Source organism: Anomaloglossus baeobatrachus, chromosome 2 (assembly GCF_048569485.1).
Source record: "Anomaloglossus baeobatrachus isolate aAnoBae1 chromosome 2, aAnoBae1.hap1, whole genome shotgun sequence".
NCBI classification, from domain to species: domain Eukaryota; kingdom Metazoa; phylum Chordata; class Amphibia; order Anura; family Aromobatidae; genus Anomaloglossus; species Anomaloglossus baeobatrachus.
In genome coordinates, this window is record NC_134354.1 from 510,468,580 (window position 1) to 510,495,222 (window position 26,643).

General features: G+C 47.7%; 1 protein-coding gene across 3 annotated transcripts; it reads left to right on the top strand.

Moving 5' to 3' along the window:
• Positions 1-1,352: 1,352 nt before the first annotated feature.
• TCEANC (transcription elongation factor A N-terminal and central domain containing) lies at positions 1,353-26,000 on the top strand. 3 transcript variants are annotated; one of them, XM_075334286.1, is made up of 2 exons: positions 1,353-1,392; positions 24,868-26,000. In XM_075334286.1, exon 2 carries the CDS (start codon positions 24,875-24,877, stop codon positions 25,907-25,909), a length of 1,035 nt encoding a protein of 344 aa, XP_075190401.1. In that variant the 5' UTR covers positions 1,353-1,392; positions 24,868-24,874; the 3' UTR covers positions 25,910-26,000. The 3 variants fall into 3 exon arrangements, with proteins under 3 accessions (XP_075190401.1, XP_075190402.1, XP_075190403.1); XM_075334287.1 differs by having other exon boundaries at positions 1,379-1,441; XM_075334288.1 differs by lacking the exon at positions 1,353-1,392 and adding an exon at positions 22,151-22,273.
• The last annotated feature ends 643 nt before the right edge of the window (positions 26,001-26,643 follow it).

Here is a 26,643-nt window from a genome sequence, read left to right on the forward strand (position 1 = left end):
CTCTCTACCTGTCCTCCATGTGTGGTGTATGCCCTGTCACTCTCTACCTGTCCTCCATGTGTGGTGTATGCCCTGTCCCTCTCTACCTGTCCTCCATGTGTGGTGTATGCCCTGTCCCTCTCTACCTGTCCTCCATGTGTAGTGTATGCCCTGTCCCTCTCTACCTGTCCTCTATGTGTAGTGTATGCCCTGTCCCTCTCTACCTGTCCTCTATGTGTAGTGTATGACCTGTCCCTCTCTACCTGTCCTCCATGTGTAGTGTATGCCCTGTCACTCTCTACCTGTCCTCCATGTGTGGTGTATGCCCTGTCCCTCTCTACCTGTCCTCCATGTGTAGTGTATGCCCTGTCCCTCTCTACCTGTCCTCCATGTGTGGTGTATGACCTGTCACTCTCTACCTGTCCTCCATGTGTGGTGTATGCCCTGTCCCTCTCTACCTGTCCTCCATGTGTAGTGTATGACCTGTCCCTCTCTACCTGTCCTCCATGTGTAGTGTATGCGCTGTCCCTCTCTACCTGTCCTCCATGTGTGGTGTATGACCTGTCACTCTCTACCTGTCCTCCATGTGTGGTGTATGCCCTGTCCCTCTCTACCTGTCCTCTATGTGTGGTGTATGCCCTGTCCCTCTCTACCTGTCCTCTATGTGTAGTGTATGCCCTGTCCCTCTGTACCTGTCCTCCATGTGTAGTGTATGCCCTGTCCCTCTGTACCTGTCCTCCATGTGTGGTGTATGCCCTGTCCCTCTCTACCTGTCCTCTATGTGTAGTGTATGCCCTGTCCCTCTCTACCTGTCCTCTATGTGTGGTGTATGCCCTGTCCCTCTCTACCTGTCCTCCATGTGTAGTGTATGACCTGTCCCTCTCTACCTGTCCTCCATGTGTAGTGTAAGACCTGTCACTCTCTACCTGTCCTCCATGTGTAGTGTATGACCTGTCACTCTCTACCTGTCCTCCATGTGTAGTGTATGCCCTGTCCCTCTCTACCTGTCCTCCATGTGTAGTGTATGCCCTGTCCCTCTCTCCCTGTCCTCCATGTGTAGTGTATGACCTGTCACTCTCTCCCTGTCCTCCATGTGTGGTGTATGCCCTGTCCCTCTCTTCCAGCCCTCCATCTGCGGAGCTCCCTCCTACTCTGACAGAAGGCTGCAATGTTCTGTGGCTATTGAAGATTCCTCCCTTCACTGAGCTTCTTGTTAACTGTGAGTTCTGTTTCCATCATGGAGAATTAAGGTGATAGCTATGGTGACCCCCATGGGAGGTGAAGCCCCATTCTCATTCTGAGAATATTTAACCCGTGTCCGTCCTGGCTGTGTGGCTTCGCCCATTAGAGGGGTGGTGACTACGGGCGCCACACCTCCACTGCTCAGACAAGCTGCAGAGGCCCTTCCAGCATGTAAGTGCGTAAAGACATGGCTGCGGAGTAAGCCGGGCGGACCGTGCCGGTCAGTAACCCTCCCGGGGATCTCCTCCATCCCCGTCTCCTTATATCACTGCCATATAGTGCACAGCAGAGCGGTAATGCGTACAGGCAGCTGCGGTCCCTGTCAGCACTGATCACACCCGGCCCTGTAACGTTGGACCCCTCCCCTTCCTTCAGCGATCCTAATGTCATGTAACTCTTTCACTGCCTGCTAAGGAGACAATGTTTGCCCTCCACTCAGTGACCTGCAGATGTGCAGCTTCTCTATGACTCTAAATTAAGGGCAAATTCACAGAACAGTATTTCTCCTCCATGAAATGTGTGTTTTGGTTTTGTTCACACTCATGCTAATTAAAGTCAATAGAGATCTTCACCCCTAGGCAGTGTGTCCTTGTGATACCCCTGTGTGTCTCGCTAAGGGTATGTACACTGTACACACATCAGGTTTTTGCTGTGCGACACAATCCGGCGCTTTTCTAAAAAACCGGATGCGGCGACAACTGTCCCCGCATCCGTTTTTTTCCCCATAGACTTTCATTAGCACCGGATTGTGCCGCATGGCCGTGCCTTCTCTCCGTTTTTTGCCATATCTGGCGTAATTGTCTGATCCGGCGGCCGGGAAAAACGCAGACCTAGATGGTTTTTGTCTCCCAAAGAAAAATCGCGTCCCACCGATCCGGCGTCATACGGCTTTTTTTTATAATGGAAGCCTATGGGCGCCGGATTCGTCGTTATCCGTCATATGCTGGAAACCGGTGTCGGCCTCCGTTTTTTTGTTTCTGGGCATTCCCAGACGGTGTGTAAATAGTCTCTTTCTCTCTCTCTCTCTGTCAGTCGGTCCATCGGTGTCGGTCAGTCTCTCCCTCCCTCCTTTATACTCACCGATCACGGACGCGGAGCTGCACAGCTGTCACACTCCTCTGGCGGCTTCTCTTTTGAAAATGCCGGCCGCTCATTATTCCATCTAGTATTCACTACTTCCCCGCTCACCGGCGCCTATGGTTGGTTGCAGTCAGACACGCCCCCACACTGAGTGACAGCTGTCTCTGCAACCAATCACAGCCGCCGGTGGGCGGGTCTATATCGTGCAGTACAATAAATAAATAAATAATTTAAAAAAATGACGTGCGGTCCCCCCAATGTTAATAACAGCCAAGGTAAAGCCACACAGCTGAAGGCTGGTATTCTCAGGATGGGGGAGCCCCACATTATGGGGAGCCCCCCAGCCTAAAAATATCAGCCAGCAGCCGCCCAGAATTGCCGCATCCATTAGATGCGACAGTCCCGGGTGTTGTGAATGTTAGTTATGTTTTGGCTGCTGGGAGGCTCCCTCTGGTGGCCAGGAATGGTTTGGACTTGGACCAGGTGTGTTGTGCAGTGGGTGTTTCCTTTGCTAACTCTCTGCATATTTAAGTCCTGGTCTGATTGCAGGCTGTTGCCGGATGTCAGTTGTTCTTTGTATCTCCAGCCTGCTTCATCCTGCTCTACACCACATCTACTCCAGATAAGTGCTTGCTCTTTATTTATTGTCTGGTTCTTTTGCTTATCTGGGTTTTTCATTTGTTGTGGTTGGTTTTAGTTTATTTCCTTCCAGGGATTTTCCCCCTCAGTGGATTGTTGAGGAACTCCCTGCAGTTCTGTGTGGAGTATAGCTCCTTTGGGTCCATGTGTTTGTGGCTTGTTGAATTTGTTATAATTCTTGTTTTCTGTTCATTGGTATGACAAGGGCACCTGGCATAGGACGGAGTTCAGATCGTGCGATCTGAGGGCCTTTTTGTACTATCAGGAAGTTGGTATTTTGCAGGGGTTTTCTCTGGCCACCATCAGTCCCTTTCCTGTCCTTACCTATTTTAGTCAGTGGGGGCCTCACCTTTTGCTAATCCTGTCATCTACCTGTGTATTGTGTTTTTCCTATATCATTGCAGTCTTTGAATGTGGGGGGCTTGCTATTCTTGTCTATTTTCTGAGGCAGAGAGTTATTCATCTTTCCTAACTTTAGGATAGTTAGTTCTCCGGCTGGGTTCGCGGTGCACAGGATGTTAGTTCACCCCTCGGCTACTTCTAGTAGTTGCCAATGCTCTTGTCACCTTTTGCCAATGATTTGTGGTGGTCTTCCATGGTTCCGGATCATAACACCCGGGACTCTACCCAGCTCATCCCGAATTGCCCTGGTGCGGTGGCAATCGAGGTAATAAGGAGTTAATGGCAGCAGCCGATAGCTGCCACTAAGTCCTAGGTTAATCATAGCAGGCGTCTATGAGACACCCGCAATGATTAATCTATAGTGAAAGTAAGTAAACACAAACACCAAAAAATCCTTTATTTGAAATAAAAGACCAAAAACACCCTCATTCACCACTTTATTAACCCCCAAATACCCCTCCAGGTCCGACGTAATCCACTCGAGGTCCCACGACGCTTTCAGCTCTGCTACATCGGAAGCTGACAGGAGCGGCAGAAATACACTGCTGCTCCAGTGAGCTCTGCGCAACAACTGAAGTGAGTCGTGCTATCAGCGGGGGACATCACTCATCACTCAGATAATGCCGGTGTGTGTGCGGTGATGATAGGGGTTGTAGTGCTTGCGTGTGTACGATAGTGCCTGGGTGTGTGCGGTGATAATGGGAGAGGTAGTGCCGGTGTATGTACGGGGATGATGGGGGCGGTAGTGCCCGTGTGTGCAGTGATGATGGGGGCGGTAGTGCCGGGATCTGTGCAGGGATGATGGGGGCGGTAGTGCCTGGGTGTGTGCCGTGATGATGGGGGCGGTAGTGCCGGGATCTGTGCGGGGATGATGGGGGCAGTAGTGCCCGTGTGTGTGCCGTGATGACGGGGGCGGTAGTGCCGGGATCTGTGCGGTGATGATGGGCTCTCCCTATCTCTCTGTCTCTCGGCATGAAAAAACAAACAAAAAACAACAAAAAACAGATCCGTTTTTTGCTGGATCCGTCGCATCCGTTTTTACACAATCTGCGACGGATCCGTTGCATCAGGCACACGCCGGATTGTGCCTGATGCCAAAAACCTGATGTGTGAACATAGCCTAAAGGCCGCTTTACACGCTACGATATCGCTAAAGCTATGTCATTGGGGTCACGGAGTATGTGACGCACATCCGGCCGCGTTAGCGATGTCGTTGCGTGTGACACCTATGAGCTATTTTGAATCGTCGAAAAATTGTTCAAAATCACTAATCGGTGACAAGCCCCCCTATTCCCAATTATCGTTGCTGCTGCAGGTACGATGTTGTTCATCGTTCCTGCGGCAGCACACATCGCTATGTGTGACACCGCAGGAACGAGGAACTTCACCTTACCTGCGGCCGCCCGTAATGAGGAAGGAAGGAGGTGGGCGGGATGTTACGTTCCGCTCATCTCCGCCCCTCCACTTCGATTTGGCGGCCGCTTAGTGACGTCGCTGTGACGTCGAACGAACCACCCCCTTAGAAAGGATGCGGTTTGCCGGTCACAACGACGTCAGTAGGCAGGTAAGCAGTGTGACGGGTCCGCGCGATTTTGTGTGCCACGGGCAGCGATTTGCCCCTGACGCACAAACGATGGGGGCGGGAACACACGCTAGCGATATCGCCTTTAGGCCCCTTTCACACATCAGTTTTTTGCCATCAGTGACAATCTGTTGAATTTTGAAAAAAACGGATGTGCCGACTGATGCCGCTGGATCCATTTTTTTCTCATAGACTTGTATTAGCGACAGATTGCGACGGATGGCCTCACGATTCATCCGTCGTTTGAAAAATTGTTTGTCCGGCGGACGGAGACAACAGACAAAGTAACATTTTTTGTCTAGTTCGAAAAAACGAACAGCGACGGATCCGTCACCGTCTGTCGTTTGGTAGAATCCCCAAACCTATGGCGCCTATGGGCGCAGGATACGTCGTAACCAGTCAAATGACGGAATCCGACTATAGATTCCGTTTTTTTTTAAACTGAGCATGCTCAGATGGGGTGTAAAAACACCTCCTCAGGGCTGGCTCTGAGGAGGGGAAGGCCAGCGCTGAGGAGGGGAGGGAGGGAGGGATTTATCTCCCTCTCTCCTCCGTAGCCGGCTATTGACATTCTCGCCCTGCACTCGTGGTACACCGGTGTACTGCAGTGCAGTGTGATCTTTCTCTCGCCCCATAGACTTGAATGGGTGCGAGAGAAAGAGACTCGTATCACAATCGGAGTACGCTGCGACTGTTTTCTAGGTCCGATTGGGACCGAGAAAATAATCGCTCATGGGTGCTGGCACATAGGCTAATATTGGTCCTAGTGGAATGCGATGTTTTATTGCACTCCACTCGGTCCGATTTTCATGCCGTGTGTCTTAGGCCTAACATCCTCTCTCCAGGTAGGTTCAATTTTAGGTTTCTGCGTCTGGATTGTACATAAATGATTACCCTACATCCATGAGCTTCAGTTGGACTGAGCCAGCAAACCATTTCTTATGAAATACTGCCCTCTGCTGGTAAGCCTTTCTAACGCAGATATTTGGGGTATGCCAAATCTATTACAATTTCTGGAGCTGACAGGTTGAAATTTGTGGCACCTGTGAATGTGCATTGCACTATAATAATATATGGAACTAATGTAAAAAATATGTGATAAAAACTAAAAATCTTGTTATGATATATAGTAAATTAATACAACATAAATGTCACTCTGAATAGCAAGATGGAAATACAAACTGAAATGTCTATTTTAGACCTGAAATGCCTGGTTTCCTAAATTAAAGTATTTGCAGATCACCAATCTTCCTTATAATCTCAAATCTCAAAATTTTGAGGATTTTAACCCTCAACGGGTGAGGTGGGATTTTTGTCACGCAACTGGTGATGTGGGGCTTCTTATACCCCAGTGTTTAGAAATCTCAAATGTTTACATTGATGATTCATACCAGCATTTTCCAATGAATGCCAGCTGAACAAAATTTCCCTGGGGTGTTGCAAACCCCACCTCACCAGTTGAGGGTCAAGTTGTATCATAGGTATGAAGTACTTGTTTGGATTGCTACAAGTGTACAAGATCAGAACTACCATAAGCACAAGTATGCGGCACCAGAACCACTGACAGTATATAAATATCTCCCATGCTGCAGCTCACTGTGCTTCCTGCACACAATATCCCCCATACTACCCCTCTCTGTATTATTCCACACACAATGCCCCTCTCCATAATATCCCCCCAACAAACCCTTTTTATGTTTGCCTCACACTGCCGTTCTGAATAATGCCCCCCACACAAACTGCACCTCTATCATGCCCCCTTACACTGACCCTCTCCAAAATATCCCCTCACACTGCCCTTCTACAAAGTATCCCCCAACACTGCCCTTTTCCACAATATTCCCCCACATTTGCCTTACATATTTGCCTCTCTGCTTAAAGTCTCCCCATTTTATCTTATACTATGACCCTTTTCACAATCTGCCCTCCTAATTGCCCCATAATGTTCTTCATTGCCTTATAATGTGTCTATAGCTCCATAATATCCTCAATTCATAATGTCCCACAAAGCTTCATAATATCATGCAAAGGTCCATAATATCTCCCATAATGCCACAACATCCTCCCCTGCTTCACAATGTCTCTCACTGCTCCACAATATCCCCCGTTACTCCACAATGTCCCCCCGCTGCTCCACAATGTCTCCGTTACTCCACAATGACCCCCACTACTCCACAATGTCCCCCACGGCTCCACAATGTCCCCCATTGCTCCATAATGTCCCCCACTGCTCCACAATGTCTTCCATAGAGCCATAATATATTCCACTGCTTCATATTGCATATTCATATTACAGCGCTGCACAACCGGCTCCACCCTCACCTACTGTATCCTCACCTATCCCTTGTAGACTGTGAGCCCTCGCAGGCAGGGATCTCCGTCCTCCTGTACCGGTCTGTGCCTTGTATTCTTTATGATTATTGTACTTGTCCCTATTTTGTATACCTCTTTCACATGTAAAGCGTTCTGGAATAAATGGCACTATAATAATAAATAATAATAATATTGTGCCCCACTGCCCCCACAATGTCCCCCACAGCACTATAATATCCCCCACTGCCCCACAATCTCTCCCACAGCTCCATATTGTCCCTTAAAAATTAACACTATTCCTGAAACACATTTTATCTTCAGCTCCTCCTGTAGTGTTTACCAGTCACATCTTCTGCGGCACAAGCAGCAGTGTGCTGAAGTTAGTAGCATGGTGATGTCATCATGCTGCTGTGCTTTAGGGCCGAGGATGACAGGTGCTCCTCTGCTCTGAGCTCCTCTGCCCCAGTCCCTGCACCACAGTGTTCAAATGTATTCGTATTTGAAAGTCGGGAATATATTTAAATATAGGAGGATGGGTGTTTGCATCGTCAGGTTCCACGGGCTGCATGAGACCCTTGACTATGTATAGGCCTGAGTTATGATAAAGCTCAGGATTATTGATATTGTCATGTAACATCTGTGTATCTGTATGGGAATTAAGTTTGGGGTGACTGATAGCTGAAAACAATCTGACTGGATAAGATTTTGTGATGAATGCTGCCATTATGCATTGTGACCCTTGACTACTAGGGGTGAGCAGGCGCAGGGGTGGGATTCAGCTGGTTCTGTCTGGTTCGGGTGAACCGGTTGTTAAAATAGCAGCCGGTTCCCCGAACCGGCAAAAAACGGCTCTGGCGATCTGGTTCCATGTATTAACTTGTGTTAGTGTCTTTAAGACACTAGCACAAATGAACACCCATACCTCCGTATGCACCGCACTTCCGGGTTCACTGGAGCCTGTCTGCTCCCTGACCCGGCATGCAGTGACGCGCTGACGTTGCAGAGGGGTCACGGCATTGTGAGGAGGTAGCTCGTCCTGCTGCCGTCTCTTAGCGTCATAGTACTTAGAGAGTGCCGCGGAGGAAGACAAAGGAGAGGCCGCCGGTGCTTGGGGCAGGTAAGCGCTCAGTGAGCCGAAAATGCAGGGAGAGGGGCCGCATAAAGATGGAAACTATATGGGGAGAGGGGCCACATAAGATGGGAGCTATTTGGGGAGAGGAGGCCACATAAGATGGGAGCTATATGGGAAGAGGCCACATAAGATAAAAGCTATATGGGGAGAGGAGGCTGCATAGATGGGAGCTATATGGGGAGAGGAGGCCACATAAGATGGGAGCTATATGGGGAGAGGAGGCCACATAAGATGGGAGCTATATGGGGAGAGGAGGCCACATAAGTGTGTGTGTGGGGGGGGGGGGCATCTGATTTATTTCTCACCCCCATAGACTTGAATTGGTGGTTCTCGTCCAATTGATACATCCACTCACAGTATGCTGTAATTTTTTTCTTCAGGCCGAATACAGCTGGAAAAAAAAATTGAGATCTGCACTGCCTCATTGAATAACATGGATCCATGTGCAATCTGTTGTTTTTTTTTTTTTGCATTACGCTCTTCTGAGTGATACAGTAGTGTGGACGTACATTAATTTGTCCTGTCACCAGAACCTGTCATGTCAAAAAATGCTATTAACCTAAAGAGATTAAATACCAGGGATTGTCTGTCTGCTGTCTCTCAAAGCATGTCCTCCCTCTATCTGAATCTGAATCTCTCCAAAACTGAGTTTCTTGTGTTTCCTCCCTCTACCACTCAACCTACACCCGACATCTCAATTACCTTCAATGATTAAATCAGTACTCCCAAGCAGCATGCTCGCTGTCTTGGGGTCATATTTGACTCAGAACTCTCCTTCATTCCCCATATACAATCACTCACTCGCATATGTCACCTACATCTCAAAAACATCTCCAGAATCCGACCATTTCTTACTTTCGAAACTGCAAAAACCCTTACTGTCGCTCTTATTCATTCCCGCCTGGATTACTGCAACTCTTTATTGATTGGTCTCCCTCGGACCAAACTCTCCCCGCCCAATCCATCTTGATTGCAGCAGCCAGGGTCATATTCCTGTCCAGCCGCTTTACCGATGCCTCTACCTTGTGCCAGTAACTACACTGGCTACCTATCCGCTACAGAATACAATACAAACTCCTATCCCTCATCCACAAAGCTCTCCACAGCTCTGCACCACCATATATCTCATCCCTCATCTCTGTCTATCATCCTACCCGCCCCCTTCATTCCGGAAATGATCTTAGACTAACATCCTCCATAATATGAACCTCACACCTCCGTCTCCAAGACTTTTCTCGTGCCGCGCCAGTTTTCTGGAATGCACTACCCCAAAGAATGCGACTAATATCCACCCCCAAGTTTTTAAGCGTACATTAAAAACACATCTCTTCAGACAAGCTTATCATAATAACTTACTAACCTAACTCTCCCCCGTCCCACCTTCTAAATGCTTCTTGTACCCTTCTCTCTCCTATTTCTGTCCTCACATCCTACATACACCCAATAGCACGTAAGGGCACCCAAAAGGTTACTGTCTAATGACCAGATCATTCATCTTTATATGTAACCAATAAACTAGCATATCGATGTCCGGCCAGATCTACAAGTGTGCTTCACCTTGTGTGTCCCCCTTCTTCCACAAAGATTGTAAGCTTTCGAGCAGGGCTCTCATTTCTACTGTAGCTGTTGAATTATGTACTATTTTGTTTTGTATTTGTCTATACAACCCCCCACCGGATTGTAAAGTGCTGCGGAATATGCTGGCGCTATATAAATAAACTTTATTATTATTATTATTAATAAAGAGATTACGTTAATCTGCAGATTAATAGTGTTCTAGCTGTCAGTCTGCCACACTGAAAGCCCATCTACCAGGAGGAAATGAGCTTTATTCCTGGTAGCCTTGGGCTTTCAGTCATAGAGGCATGGCTAGAGCAGTTTGTCAATGCTCAGTGTACAGTAAATGGCAGCTGTCATCACACCCCGTCATTGACTAACAGCCAGCTCTGCATTGCATCCATAAAGAGCTGGTTCTCATTCAGTGTTGGGTTGTGGATACAGCCGCCACTATATACTGAGCGTTCACTGAAACTGTTCCAGCCGTGCCTCTATGACTGAAAACCCGAGCCTTCTGGGACGAATAAAGTTCCCAGTAGCTGGTAGTTTAGAACGCTATTAGGACCCCCTCACACATCTGTGTTTTCAATATGTGTGGTGTCCGTTTTCACACTTTTATGGAAACACATTCACATACACTACAGTTCAAACGTTTGGGGTCACCCAGACTATTTTGTCTTTTCCCTGAAAAATCATACTTTTATTTATCAAATGAGTTGCATAATAAATAAACAATATAGACCAGACATTGACGAGGTTAGAAATAATGATTTTTACTTGAAATAATACTTTTCTCCTTCAAACTTTGCTTTCATCACAGAAAGCTCCTTTGCAGCAATTCTAGCTTTGCAGACCTTTGGCATCTAGCTGTTAATTTGATGAGGCAATCTGGAGATATTTCACCCCATGCTTCCAGAAGCTCCTCCCACAAGTTGGATTGGCTTGATGGGCACTTTTTGCGTACCATACGGTGAAGCTGCTCCAACAGCAGCTCAATAGGGTTGAGATCTGGTGACTGGGCTGGCCGCTCCATTACAGATAGAATACCAGCTCCCTGCTTCTTCCCTAAATAGTTCATGCATAATTTGGTGGTGTGCTTTGGGTCATTGTCCCGTTGTGGATGAAATTGGCTCCAATCAAGCGCTGTCCACAGGGTATGGCAAGGCGTTGCAAAATGGAGTGATAGCCTTCCTTAATCAAAATCCCTTTTACCTTGAACAAATATCCCACTTTGCCAGCTCCAAAGCAACCCCAGACCATCACATTACCTCCACCATGCTTGACAGATGGCATCAGGCACTCTTCCAGCATCTTTTCAGTTGTTCTGTGTCTCACAAATGTTCTTCTGTGTTATCCAAACACCTCAAACTTTGATTCGTCTGTCCATAACACTTTTTTCCAATATTCCTCTGTCCAATGTCTGTGTTCTTTTGCCCATATTAATATTTTCCTTTAATTAGCCAGTCTCAGATATGGCTTTTCTTTGGCACTCTGCCCTGAAGGCCAGCATCCCGGAGTCGCCTCTCCACTGTAGACGTTGACACTGGCGTTTTGCGGGTACTATTTAATGAAGCTGCCAGTTGAGGACCTGTGAGGCGTCGATTTCTCAAAGTAAAGACTCTAATGTACTTGTCTTGTTGTTCAGTTGTGCAGTGGGGTCTCTCAATTCTCTTTCTACTCTGGTTAGAGCCTGTTTGTGCTCTCCTCTGAAGGGAGTAAAACACACCTTTGTAGGAAATCTTCAGTTTCTTGGCAATTTCTCGCATGGAATATCCATAATTTCTAAGAACAAGAATAGACTGTTAAGTTTCACATGAAAGTTCTCTTTTTCGGGTCATTTTGAGAGTTTAATGGAACCAACAAATGTAATGCTTCAGATTCTCAACTAGCTCAAAGGAAGGTCAGTTTTATAGCTTCTCTAATCAGCAAAACTGTTTTCAGCTGTGCTAATATACTTGCACAAGGGCCTTCTAACACAGTTAGCACACACAATGTACCATTAGAACACTGGAGTGGTAGTTGTTGGAAATGGGCCTCTATGTAGATATTGCATTAAAAACCAGACGTTTGAAGCTAGAATAGTGATTTACCACATTAACAATGTATAGAGTGTATTTATGTTTAATTTAATGTTAGCTTCATTAAAAAAAAATTTGCTTTTCTTTCCAAAATCAGGAACTATCTAAGTGACCCTAAACGTTTGAACTGTAGTGTACATACTAATTAATGGGGGTCATCATACCTCACATAGTTTATGTGTCTGTGTGAGCCACGTGTGTGTCTGCATGATTCACATGGAGAAATATCCATTTTTTTTCCAGTAGCACAGATGAAATATGTACAGCACATGTATGGCATCAGTGTGATACTGTAATACTATTGTATGTTCTGAGGATTTCGATAGCGTTAGGGCAATGACAACCAGAGACGAGTTCTTGGTACAGAGATGTTTATAATATGTAACCACGATAGGTACACAAACGGAACAAACACAGTAAAACAATAACACACGAAATACCTTCCCGAATCGGAGCGAAGGGAATTCCCGGGGCCACGCACCGGACTCCCCCAGGGAGACCACCAAGAGCGAACCCCTATACAGGGACTGTCTGGCAATCACCCCGGAAGGCCTAAATGCGCAGCAGCCGGGACACAAGGGGCAAGAGGTAAAGTCCAGAAGTGTCCGTACGGGATGATAGTCCAGAGTGGTTACGAACCGGAAGGAACCGGGCAGAAGTGCTGACCAAAGACGGCAGACGGAGTCCGGGCACAGCTTGAAGAAACCGGGTACGGTCCAGAGTCGGTGTCGGTAGTCTTTCAGGAGGATCCAAATGGCAATCAGGAATTAGGAGCAGCAAAGCAGGAGCACACAGCAAGCAGTATACTCAGGCACTGGACTAGGCTTAGAGGCGGCCTTTTAAGCAGCTGGACAGGAAGTAGGGCAACAGAACAGTAAACTCCATGTTAACCGAGGGCAAGCTCTTTCAAAAGAGAACTGGAAATCCCGGAAACCTGACAGATACATACCAGAAAAAAATCACTTGACACTGAAATTAATGGTTTTATGTGTTAAAGATTTGCAAAAATAGATACCTACATAGCTTGTACAGCTATTTAGCTAAATAAATATTTAGTTGAAAAATCAACAACTTGGGGTTCCCAACATTTTTTGATAACCAGCAAAGGTAAAGCAGACAGCTGCAAGCAGGTATTATTAGGATGTGATGACCCATGTTTATTTGGGCCTTCCCAGCCTAAAAATAGGATCCCAGAGCTATCCCAGAATTGGCGCATCTGTATCGCCCAGGGTTACAGGGTACTCGGTTCCGAGCGGTGTACAACTGAGGAATGTCACTTTGGTGGCTGTTGCCCAGTCCCGTGCCCTGGGTTCTTTTTGAAAAGGGGAATATTTACATTGGATTAGAATAATGTTCACACGTGACGCCAGGAAAAGGCTCTGTCGCCTCTTGCGAATACATTTTCCAGTTTGGGGCTCACTCTTGTGGTCAGTGCTGGCGGTGCAGTTGATTTGTGTAATGAAAGCCACACACCTGTGAAGTGTGGAGGACTGGCAATCAGGTCTTTCAGATTGGGCTATATAACTGAGTAGTCTTCTCCTGTTACTTGCCGCTGCTCAATGGATATCCTGTGTGTTAAGGACATTCTGAAACCAGCCCTCTGCTTTGATACTAATGCTTGATTCCTATTTTGCCCGTGTGGAGTTCCTGGTGGAATTAGATCATTCCCTGCTGGGAGTGTCTGTATACTTAGCTCCATGATTCTGCAATGTATTGTTCTGTCATGCTTGGTATTAATTCAGTCCCTCATCTATATTAGTGTTTTTGGATCCCAGTAACATCAGAGTGCTGATATAGTGGGGGAGAGGCAGTGTGGTCTCAGAGTTTTTCCATGTCAGGCGTGCTGGTATTTATTAGAGTTTTTACGGCTGCAGAAAATGCTCCTTCCTATCCTTTCCTATAAAGATAGTTTGGGCCTCACCTTTGCTGAATCTGTTTTCTGGCTTTGTATTGTGTTTTCCTATATCACCGTAGTCTTTACATGTGAGGGGCTATCTGTCACGCTCCTGGGATCCCGACGCCACCCGTCACTCACCGATCTGGTCCCCAGGCGCTCTGTCCGCGGCTACGCTCCCGCTCTTCCTCCTGTGCATTCTCCGTGCTCCCTGCCTGCCGGTCCCGGCGTCCCGCTGCGGTCCGGGACTCTGCTTCCGGCTCCCTTGTATCTCCTCCTCTTCTGCGTCCTGCACTGGTCTCCGGCCCTTGGACTTCGTGCATGCGCACTAGAGCTCAGGCACGCTCACTCACCTCTTAAAGGGCCAGCGTCGCTGAAACAGGATATGGTTGATTACAGGTACAGGGTATATAAGACTTCCTTTTCCTTGTGGGCGGTGCCAGTTCAATGTGTTCTTGTAGCTTGCCTCTTGCGCTAGTTGTTCAGGTCACTCTGTGCTTCGTACCCAGGTTAAACCTGTCTCTGCCCACAGTGTTCGACTGCCAGCCTGAGTGTGTCTAGCCTTCCGGTTTCCCAGGAGTTGCCCCGGTGACTATCAGCTGTGGATCCCATCATCTTCCGCCAGCCTGTATCCGTCGCCGGTTCTGGATTCCATCTGGCAACATCAGCCTGCACTCCTCGCTGGACCCGGACTCTGTCTTTTGTTGCCACTCGGCACTTGTACCCGGTTCCAGTCATCTGTTCTGCTCAAGTCCCATACGGACATCTGAAGGACGTGAAACCCGAACTCACTTGTGTCCTGGCTGCTGTGCATCTAGGCCCTCTGGGGGGGCCGCCAGACAGTCCCTATATAGGGGCTTGCTCCTGGTTTGTCTCTCTGGGAGAGTCCGGTGCACGGTCCCGTGGATCCACCTCTGGACTGAACGTTACACTATCTATATCTTTGGGGATTGCTCCGAGGCAGATTAGCTTTTCTTATATTTCTATCTGTAAAAATATTTAGTTCTCCAGCTGTGTCAAGACTACTAGGTCATCGTAGGCTCATCCCACGGCTACTTCTAGTTGTGTGTCAGGACTAGGTCTGCAGTCCGTTAAAGTTCCAGCCACTTTGGTTACTTTTTGGGTTTCCGCATTTTTTTGATCCTCCTTGATCCCTGAATCATAACAGTCGCCCAGGGTTAAGGGGTACTCGGTCCCGGGTGGTGTACAACTGTAGAATGTCACTTTGGTGGCCGCTGCCCGGTCCCGTGCCCTGGGTCCTTTTTGAAAAGGGGAATATTTACAGGGGATTGGAATAATGTTCACACATGACGCCACTTGCGGTGTTGCAGCTATGTGGATGGAGCCGCCGCTACACAATGTCCACTACTGGGGCTGGTGTTAATGGCACCCTGGATGTTAGGCCCTCCACAAGCAGGGCCGGGCCCCAGAGGGTAGGTGATGTAACGGGTGTCGGAAGAAGGTAATCCACACAAAGGATTCAGTGCAACTGGTTCTTACTTTCTGGTGGTAACTGGTCACCCAAGGCCGGCTGGTTTCACCTTCAGGTCCCCTTAGTCCCTGTGCCAGTTTAGTAATCTGATGCCTTATTCCCCTGCACCTGTCTCTGGTTGGTGGGTCCCCGTGGTGTAGAGCAGCTGGGGTCCCCGTCTGGTGGTCTTCCACTGCAGTCCGTATGATGGTAGCGTGAATTCTGTGGGGTTGGAGTCTCTGGTCCTGTCCCCGGTTCTCCCTTTGATTCTGAGTCCCGGACTTCAAGGTCAGTGAGGTCCTTGATGGTCCCCTTACTGTGCAGGTCTTATCAGGCCTGCCTGGAGCTTCTGCCAGACCTAGGGTCCTGTACCCCGTTGGTGCGTAGTTCCGGGAGTACTCCACCGGCAACTAACCTCCTGGGCACCAGGTTACTGTTCACTCCTAGTCAGTGCGTCTGCTGACGTCCACTCTCATTGCTAGACTCCTACTACCTACTGTCTGACTGTCCACAGTCTGCCCCCGCACCTGGTCAACTAGTGGACTGGACTGGCTCCACCTTTAGGTGGCCATCCATTGGTCAAACCTTAGCCTTGTACCATTCTATGGGGGATTGTTGGGGAAAACTGGGATTACCTGGAGTGTTTGTGTGTTACTGACACTGGTCTTCTGGGTCCCTTGGGGGTAGGCCCTGCATGCTGGTGGGGATGCAGTACCTTGTAGCGCCCTGATGGCTTCAGGGGAAATACACATCCATTAGATGCGTCAATTCTGGTACTATGCCTGGATCTTCATGATTGCCCTAGAGCATTGGCAATTGGGGTAATGGTTTATAGGGTTGATGTCAGTTGTGAATTTTCAGCTGGTATCATGCCTAAGGGTTATTAATGGAAAGCCACCTATAAGGCTAGTTTCACACTTGCGTTGAACGGCATCCGTTGCATTGCGTTGTGTGACGGATGCAACGGATGTGTTGCATATAGTGGCACAACGGATGCAATGGATGCTGCAAAACAACGGAATCCGTTTTGATTTTTTTTTTTTTTTTTTTACAGTTTTACCGGCGGCAGACTATTGTGAATGATCAACAGATCGCTCCCAGTAGCCGGCCGCCGGGTGATCAGCTGATCGCTCCCCGCAGCCGGCCGCCGGGTGATCAGCTGATCGCTCCCCGCAGCCGGCCGCCGGGTGATCAGCTGATCGCTCCCCGCAGCCGGCCGCCGGGTGATCAGCTGATCGCTCCCAGTAGCCGGCCGCCGGGTGATCACCTGATCGCTCCTCGCAGCTGGCCGCCGGGTGATCAGCTGATCGCTCCCTGCAGCCGGCCGCCGGGTGATCAGCTGATCGCTCCCAGTAGCCGGCCGCCGGGTGATCAGCTGATCGCTCCCCGCAGCCGGCCGCCGGGTGATCAGCTGATCGCTCCCTGCAGCCGGCCGCCGGGTGATCAGCTGATCGCTCCCTGCAGCCGGCCGCCGGGTGATCAGCTGATCGCTCCCTGCAGCCGGCGGGCGGGCGCTCAGCTGAGCGCTGTCACTTGCCGGCGCCCGGGCATGCCCGCGGGTGATCAGCTGAGCGCTGTCACTTGCCGGCGCCCGGGCATGCCCGCGGGTGATCAGCTGAGCGCTGTCACTTGCCGGCGCCCGGGCATGCCGACGGGTGGGCGCTCAGCTGAGTGCTGTCACTTGTCGATGGCCGAGCGCTCAGCTGAACGTTCGGCCACCGCAAGCCAAAATAAAGTTTGTGATTTAAAAAAAAATAAAAACAAAAGAGCATGCGCAGTGAAATCCAGAGGATTCCGCTGCTGAAAACAACGTTACAAGCTGCGTTCCTCCCGCTGGGCGGAAGCAACGGAGAGTCGCCGAGCGGAAGCAACGCAGGTCCTTTTGGTACAATCCGTCACCCATACAAGTCTATGGGAAACAGCGGAATCCGTTAACGGATTCCGCTGTTTTCCAAAAGGGAGGATTGTAACGGAAGGACAAAAACGCAAGTGTGAAAGTACCCTAAGACACCTCTATTACTAACTTACTAAGTAAGTGTAAAAAGAAAAAAAGCACAAAAAAATATTTTATTTTAAAACATCATTCTAGAACTCTCTCCCTAATTGACCAATTTATATAAAAAAAAACAGCCATGCAGGTCCGAAGTAGTTCACAGAATCTGACGAGGTCCACAATGGAAACCTGAAAGAAATGAAAACAAAAGACACCCTCATTCACCAATTTATTAGAAATGAAAGTTTCCGCATCCAACGTAATCCAAGGGTTCCCACGCCTTAACCTGAAGAGTAGCCCCAGATCTGCAGGTGAATAGCATTTTTTGACATGACAGATTTCCTGTTAAAGAGGTCGGCTACTTTCTAAACAAATTTCTAAGATGCACTAAACTATTGTGCCTAACATAAGCAATCATGAATATTCCCCGTCCGATTCATGCAAAAATAGGGGAAATTCTGCTGCCTGTATTGAGCTCGGGAAGCAGTCATGTTGTTACCTATTGTTGTTATCTATGTGATAGCCACTATCTTCAGTATTATGGGCACAGCCACTGCTGTCATCCACTGTTTCAGCGCTTATACATTGCAAGCATGGGCCTTCAAGTGCAGGGTAGTGGCAACCAATGTATGTATGATTACTTATGTCAGCTCACAACAGTTTAGAGCATTTTGGAGATCTGGCTAGCAAGTGACCCACCCCTTAAATTTACAATTGGTTAGGATGCTCTGATGAGAGGCAAGCAACCCAGAAACAGACTATAGATGATTTTGTCCTTCTCTGGTCAAAATGCAATGCTCTAATGTGACATCATAAAAATTGCTATTTACTTGCAGATACAGGGTTAATCTGCAGTTAAATAGCATTAAATTACTGTGTAACCAAATGACTTAAAGTGCGTCAACACATACTGTAGAAAGTGAAGTTCACTTTGCGGCGTATCAACTCTTTCCAAGTCACTTGAGCGATGGAGGCAAGCAATTCCATAACTTCTCGGTATACTGGGAGCACTGCTGTAAATAATTTGTGCCCCAGTACACTGAGTGACATATCTTTATGCATAAACACACTTCCAATTACTAATATAGGACTTAATGGCAGCTGTAAGTCATTATTAACTCCTTATTACCACGATTGCCACTGCACCAGGGCAATTTGGATGAGCCGGATAAAGTTTCGGGATTGTCTCATCTAATGGATGAGACAATCCTGAGAGGCTGCAGGCTGTTATTTCTAGGCTGGAAGGGCCCAATAAGCATGGATCTCCCCACCCTGAGAATGCCAGCCCCCAGCTGTTGGCTTTATCATGGCTGGGTATCAAAATTTCAGTTCCTCCTATCTTGATACACAGTGAAGATAAGCACATGGTTGGGGGCTGCAGCCTGTAGCCGTATGCTTTATCTCTGCTGGGTAACAAAATATGAGGGGACCATACGTGAATGTTTTTTATTTTGCACCAATATAGACGCACACACAGCGCCTCTGATTGAAAGTAGTCAGACATGATGCCACTCAGGCTGGGAGCGCTGTCTGACTGCAAACAATCAGCTCAAGTGAATAGACACAAATACATACACACACATTTGTGGCTGAGCCATCCATCAAATCTGCATATTAAATGAATTAATTACAATCTAATTAATGAATTTAATATCCAGATTAGATGGGTGGTTCAACAACAAATGAAGTGATCCATTAGTGGTGTGTGTGTGTGTGTGTGTGTGTGTGTGTGTGTATATATGTAGATATATATGTATTTATTTAAATATATATATATATACACATATACTAGAAGGTGGCCCGATTCTACGCATCGGGTATTCTAGAATTTACGTATTGTGTAGTTCATGTATGATTTTTGTTATAGATATATATATATATATATATATATATATATATATATATATATATATGTTGTTGTGTGTAGTTACCAAGTGTTTGTGTAGGGTGCTGTACATGTTCTGGGTGTTGTCTGGGTGTGGCGGGGGGTGAGAGCGGTGTTGTATGTGTGTTGCGTTGTTTGTGGAGCGCTGTGTGTCTGACGCGTTGTGTGTGTGTGTGTGTGTTGCGCGGTTTGTGTGGGTGTGGTGTGTTTTGGGGGAGGTATGTTTTGTGCAATGTGTGTGTTGTGTGGTATGTGCGTATATTTATGTATGCCGCGGTGTTTGTGTGTTGGGTGTTGTGTGTGTGCAGCGTTGTCTGTGTGTGTGGGTGTCTGTGTATGGCGGTGTTTGTGGTTCCCTCTGTGTGTGTGTGTGTGTGTTGGGGGGAGGTGTGCACCTCCCATCGTGCTCCATCCCCCATGCTGCACACCCCCCATCATGCCCCATCCCCTATGCTGCGCATTCCCCATCGTGCTCCATCCCCCATGCTGCGCATTCCCCATCGTGCTCCATCCCCCATGCTGCACACCCCCATCGTGCTCCATCCCCCATGCTGCGCACTCCCCATCGTGCTCCATCCTCCATGCTGCGCACTCCCCATCGTGCTCAATCCTCCATGCTGCGCACTCCCCATCATGCTCCATCCCACATGCTGCGCAACCCCCATCGTGCTACATCCCCCATGCTGCACACCCCCCATCGTGCTACATCCCCCATGCTGCGCACTCCCCATCGTGCTACATCCCCCATGCTGCGCACTCCCCATCGTGCTACATCCCCCATGCTGTGCACCCCCCATCGTGCTACATCCCTCATCTTGCTACATCCCCCATCATGCTACATCCCCCATGCTGCGCACTCCCCATCGTGCTACATCCCCCATGCTGCGCACCCCGCCATCGTGCTCCATCCGCCATGCTGCGCACTCCCCATCGTGCTACATCCGCCATGCTGCGCACTCCCCATCGTGCTACATCCCCCATGCAGCGCACTCCCCATCGTGCTACATCCCCCATGCTGCGCACTCCCCATCGTACTACATCCCCCATGCTGCGCACTCCCCATCGTGCTACATCCCCCATGCTGCGCACCCCCCATCGTGCTACATCCCCCATCGTGCTACATCCCCCATCGTGCTACATCCCCCATGCTGCGCACTCCCCATCGTGCTACATCCCCCATGCTGCGCACCCCCCATCGTGCTACATCCCCCATGCTGCGCACCTCCCCATCGTGCTCCATCCCCCATGCTGCACACTCCCCATCGTGCTCCATCCCCCATGCTGCGCACTCCCCATCGTGCTACATCCCCCATGCTGCACACTCCCCATCGTGCTACATCCCCCATGCTGCGCACTCCCCATCGTGCTACATCCCCCATGCTGCGCACTCCCCATCGTGCTACATCCCCCATGCTGCGCACCCCCCATCGTGCTACATCCCCCATGCTGCGCACCCCCCATCGTGCTCCATCCCCCATGCTGCGCACCACCCATCGTGCTACATCCCCCATGCTGCGCACTCCCCATCGTGCTACATCCCCCATGCTGCGCACTCCCCATCGTGCTACATCCCCCATGCTGCGCACCCCATCGTGCTACATCCCCCATGCTGCGCACCCCCCATCGTGCTCCATCCCCCATGCTGCGCACCCCCCATTGTGCTCCATCCCCCATGCTATAATAGTTCTCCTATTATACTCATAGATGAGTATAATAGGAGGACTGTAATAGGAGGAGTAGTCCTGGGGGGAGAGGAGTATAATGCCGGCTCCCTGCACATGTGTACCGGGAGCCGGTGTACACTGGTAACTATGATACACATCGGGTAACCAAGGGACCTTAGTTACCCGATGTGTATAATGGTTACCAGCGTTCACGGCCTCCGTCAAGATCCCAGCATCGCAAGGTTATGTGTGGCGCTGCTGGGATCCTGACGGAGCCGGTGTACACTGGTAACTATGATACACATCGGGTAACCAAGGGACCTTAGTTACCCGATGTGTATAATGGTTACCAGCGTTCACGGCCTCCGTCAAGATCCCAGCATCGCAAGGTTATGTGTGGCGCTGCTGGGATCCTGACGGAGCCGGTGTACACTGGTAACTATGATACACATCGGGTAACCAAGGGACCTTAGTTACCCGATGTGTATAATGGTTACCAGCGTTCACGGCCTCCGTCAAGATCCCAGCATCGCAAGGTTATGTGTGGCTCTGCTGGGATCCTGACGGAGCCGGTGTACACTGGTAACTATGATACACATCGGGTAACCAAGGGACCTTAGTTACCCGATGTGTATAATGGTTACCAGCGTTCACGGGCTCCGTCAAGATCCCAGCATCGCAAGGTTATGTCTGGTGCAGCTGGGATCCTGACGGAGCCGGTGTAGAAGCAAGCGATATCCCAGGATGTTGTGAGTGTGTGGATGTGATGTGTGAGGTGTGTGTGAGAGTGAGTGTGATGTGATGTGTGTGTGTACTCACCTAGGAGTCAGAGCTCCGTGTCAGTTGGGCCAGAGCGAGCGTGCATTGCGTGAGGGGGGCGGGGCCTGCAGAGAGCCGGGGCGAGAGGCCAATCCGTGTGGGGGGCGGGGCCATGGCGAGCCCAGCGGCCAATCAGCTTTGTGTCACCGTAAGGACACAATTTTGGAGCATGACAGACAGACAGACAGACAGACAGACAGACAGACAGAATAAGGCAATTATATATATAGATATATATATATATACATTACTGTATATGTGTGTGTATTCACTTGATCTATAGATGTGAAAAAGGCTCACTAATAGCCGAAACGCGTAATTTACGCCTGTATTTTGCTTATATGGAATAAATCCTTTAGAGTTCAGAGGATTAGGAGTGCTTGTCCTTTATTTAAGTTTTTATACTGTGGATGCCTTCCTTGGACATGTGCTCGTTGGATTGTGTGCCGCCTGGAACATTTATTTCTGCAACCAATCGGAGACACGGGTACTGCCAGTGGGCAGGGGAAGCAGTGAATATGTATGAAGGATAATAAGCAGCAAGTAAGTATAGCGTGCCTGCTTTCCCTTTTTCTTCTTTTTCAGTTATTTATTTTTTTATTACCTGATTTGTCGGATTCAGATTGTTACCCGGAGTTCCCTGAGATCTCCAGTGTCAGTACTCAGGTTCTTTTGAAACTGCGTGGAACCGGACTTTTAGAGTCTGGGTCCGCCCATCACTAATTATGCAACAACTGGGGATAATGTGGAGATATGGGGGACATTATGGACTTTTACAGGATATTATGGTGCTATGTAGGACATTAGGGGGCAATTAGCGGGGATTGTGAAAGGAGGCATTGTATAGCATGGAATGGGGGGACTTTAAGCAGAGAGGCAGTGTGGGGAAATATTATGCAAAAACGCAGTGTGGCAGGCTACTTTGTGGAAGGGCAGTGTGAAGGGGACATTATTGAGAGATACAGTGTGAGGCAACATTATAGATAGGGGCTGTGTCGGGGGAGATATTATGGTAAGGGGCATTGTGTGGGAAGATATTATGGAGAAAGGCAGTGTGGGGGGGAGATAATATAGAGGGGAAATGTGTGGGGGCATATTATGGAGAGGGGTAGTGTGGAGGGATATTATGGAGAGGAGTAATGTGGAGTGATATTATAGAGAGGGACATTGTAAAGAATAGCATTGTGTTGAGGACATTACAGTAGGGGTAGTGTGTTGGGAACTGTTGTAGCTGTTCTGTTTTGTCACAAGTCAGCTTATGGGATCACCAGTGAGGTCCTCTGAATTAGGCCTCTTCAGACCTAATCAAGATCGAGCGCTCGGAGAAAAAGACCTGCATCCATGTGGGCATGATCAATTTTTCTGTTTATTTAACCAAACTACAGTTTATTTATACCATTTACAGATCAATGTGATATTGCAAAAAAAAAAAGCTTCTAGCTGGACTTTACAAGTTGCTCATATGACCTTTAAGTTTTAGCAAAACAAAAATGTAGAGTCATGCATATGAGATAAGAAGAAGATAAGAAGAACATTTAGAGACAATAACAATCCTTGATCTTGTCTCTTATTCTGAAGGCTCTATGACTATGAACTACTTACTAATGAAATAAAATATCTTTAATAAAGAAATAGAGAAACTATTTAACCCTTCTATATCAGAACTTTATGGAAAGGGGTAGTCTGGGGGGATATTATGGAGAGGGGCAGTCAGAGGGGGATATTTTGTGCAGGAAGCACAGTGAGGTGCAGCTTGGGTGATATTTATGTACGGTCAATGATGTTGGCACTGCATTCTTGAAATGGTGGTTCTGGAAACTCATACATGTACTGATGGTGGTTCTGATCTTGTACACGTGTAGTTTTCCATAATGTGCTTCATAGCTATATTAAAACTTAAAAATCACAAAATTTAGAGATTTGATATTAAGGAGGATGAGTTTCTGCTCGAAAAATTCAGTTCAAGTTAGTGCATGTTCACACTGAATTTTTATGGAGCAGAAACTCTCCAAATCCTTCTCAAATACTCAAAACTTGCTATTGATGATGTATTAATGTACTGATGATGGTTCTGGTGATGTATTCATGTAAGTAACCCATTCAAATTTTTGCAGCCTTTGGGATTGGTTCAGTATGACGATGTGGCCCTTCCACCAAAAAATGTTGTGCACCCCCTGCTTTAGAAGGTCAAACATTGATTTATATGATAGCTACTCTTATTGTAGATAACTCTCTTGCAAAACGAAAGAAACTAATACCTTTCTCTCATGAAGCATTGCCAATAAGACTTATTATTCAGCTGGTCTCTTAAAAGAACAATACATACTTGGTGTGTCCAAGAAATATGCTTAGATTTACGCCAAATTCAGAATGGCATATTTCACAGTCCGTTTATGGACTACAATGCCTGAACAGACCAGAGGTCTCCTGATATAAACTTATAACCTCATAGATTCACATTACACTGTAAGTTCTAGTTGAGAGACCAGTGGTCAGTTGTGGCATTGTATGTGGACCATGAAATATGGCCGTTTGAATTTTGGCTTACTTCAAGTTATCCTATGGGATTTAATACCACTATATCTATGGTCATTTTTACTATGACTTCAACTCTGGTACGAATGTAATTAGTGTACAGCTAAAGAGTAAATATATTTAAATAGAACCTGTCACTTGATTCATACTGCCCAAATCATGGGCAGTATGAAAAAGAGCCTGGACGTGCAGCTGCAGCTAGATATGTTTTTCTCTGTGGTTCTGAGAAACCATAGTTTGGGGAGCCCCTGTAGGGGTAGATATGAGTATTTTGTAACTGCTGCCCATATCCCTATACTTGTCTACAGGTCTCTGGATGTTCATATATCTCCCAGCACCTGGAGCGGCCGGTGATCACACCAGACTAGTCACCTCTCTCTCTCCCTATGGTCCCTGGCTGACACTTCAAGCTAAGTTTTCCTTGAAACGCTCCAGCAATAATGCAGCCAGGCTCTGATTCATGCCGTCCATGAATTCACGCAGTAGGAATCCAGTGATGGAGCAGCTAGTATTTTTTGCCTGAAGCTTATTCAGTAATATTTGGTCTCTTCAGGCTAATTCTTCAACTGTTAAGTGATTACTCTTTTTTTCTGTCTATCAAGTGTAGGAATGTTAAACTCGGAGAGTATTGAGGATCTGACCTTCAGAGCTTTACAAGTGGAGAGTCTCTTACATAGCAGGATGTATGAAGAAATTGAATCCCATCTCTCTTACTTTGAAGAAGCGAAAGTCAATTGTGCAAACCTACAGCAGACTGATGTCGTCAGAGTTGTGTACAGAGTACTTAAAAGCTGTCCACCAGGAGCACTGAAAAAGAAAGCAAAGTGCTTACTCTCCAAATGGAAACTCTTGTACAAAGACAGCTGTTTTCATACCAGCACAGTTCAGGAGAAGTTTACTGGTGAACTAGAGAGGAATGACAAAACAACTGTGACGCAAACTCAAGACAGGACACAAAACATGACGGGTCTTGAGAGTACAAGTAGTCATTCCTTTACTGAGACCCAAGAACTAGAGCAAAATCTGAGGTCAAGTTCACAAGTGGTATGCAGTGACCATCACAGTGCAGGTAGCCAAGATGCCAACGATCAGCAGAGAATGAGTGTAGAGGACTTGAGAAAGAAGTGCAGAGATCTATTGTATCAAGCCTTAGCTCATCCTTCACAGTGCCATGAGAAAGTCCAGGAGTATGCAAAGGAGCTTGAGGAAAGCATCTACATTTTGTATGCTGGGAATGAAAAGAAATATAGAAGCTGCGTTCGTAGTAAAATATCCAATCTGAAAAATCCTAAAAATATGCATTTGAAAACACTCATTTATTCTGGAACTCTAAACCCCAAAACATTTGCTGGAATGACTGCTCTGGAGATGGCAAGTGAGGAACTCCGAGACCTGCGAGCTAGTTATACTCAGGCTGGTGTCCAGGAGCATCAGCTTCCCCAGCGCACTGATGGAGTCCAGACTAGGAAAATTAAATGTAGGAAATGTGAAAGGTTTAATTGCACAGTAACCATGATTTCCCGAGGGACACTCTTTCTCCCAGGCTGGGTACGTTCCGCAAACCCAGACGAAGAAATGATGACATTTGCCATTTGTAATGAGTGTGGGGAACAGTGGTATCATAGCGGATGGATATGTCTGTGAAATAACAAAGTATGAGAACTTTTATGTCATTAGAAGTCAATTTGAATTTACGGATTAAGCCAGTGTGTTAATTAAATGGTTAATGTTTTAACTGAGACCTTATTTTTTTCAAAACCTGCTCATAGGTGCCATATTGGAATAATGGTCTGTTTTCTGTGCAGGCAATACAGTTACATGTATACTAGAAGGTGGCCGATTCTAACGTATCGGGTAGTCTAGAATGTGTATGTAGGTTAGCAGATTGAATAATAAGGTATTGAAAGGACTGGATGGGTTAGGTTTAATTTATTATTCTTATAATTGTTTATTGGTTTAAAATGACAAACAACAGAAGGAACAGTTTTAATAGATGAGTCTAATGTTTAATGATGTCCATGGCTTGTAATGAAAGAAGGCAATGAACAGTGTAAAGTTAAGTAAAAATATGCTGATGCTGTGATGTGGCCCAGTGCTGGTATGTGCCCCCATCGTGGTGCAGCCACCATCCTGACATGTGCCCCCATCCTGCGGGGTAATGTGTGCGGGGGTGGAGTGCGGGGTGGGTGGAGCCGAGCGGGACCATGGCGCTGAGGATGTCAGTGCTGCGGACTGCATGGCTGGGGACAGGTAACTATCCAGCTGTGTGTGTGTGTGTGTGTGTGTGTGTGTGTGTTCGGGCGCTTTCACACTTGCGTTCAGCGCAATCCGCTGATATGGAGAATAGTGCAGTCCGTTAACGCACTGCACTATTCTCC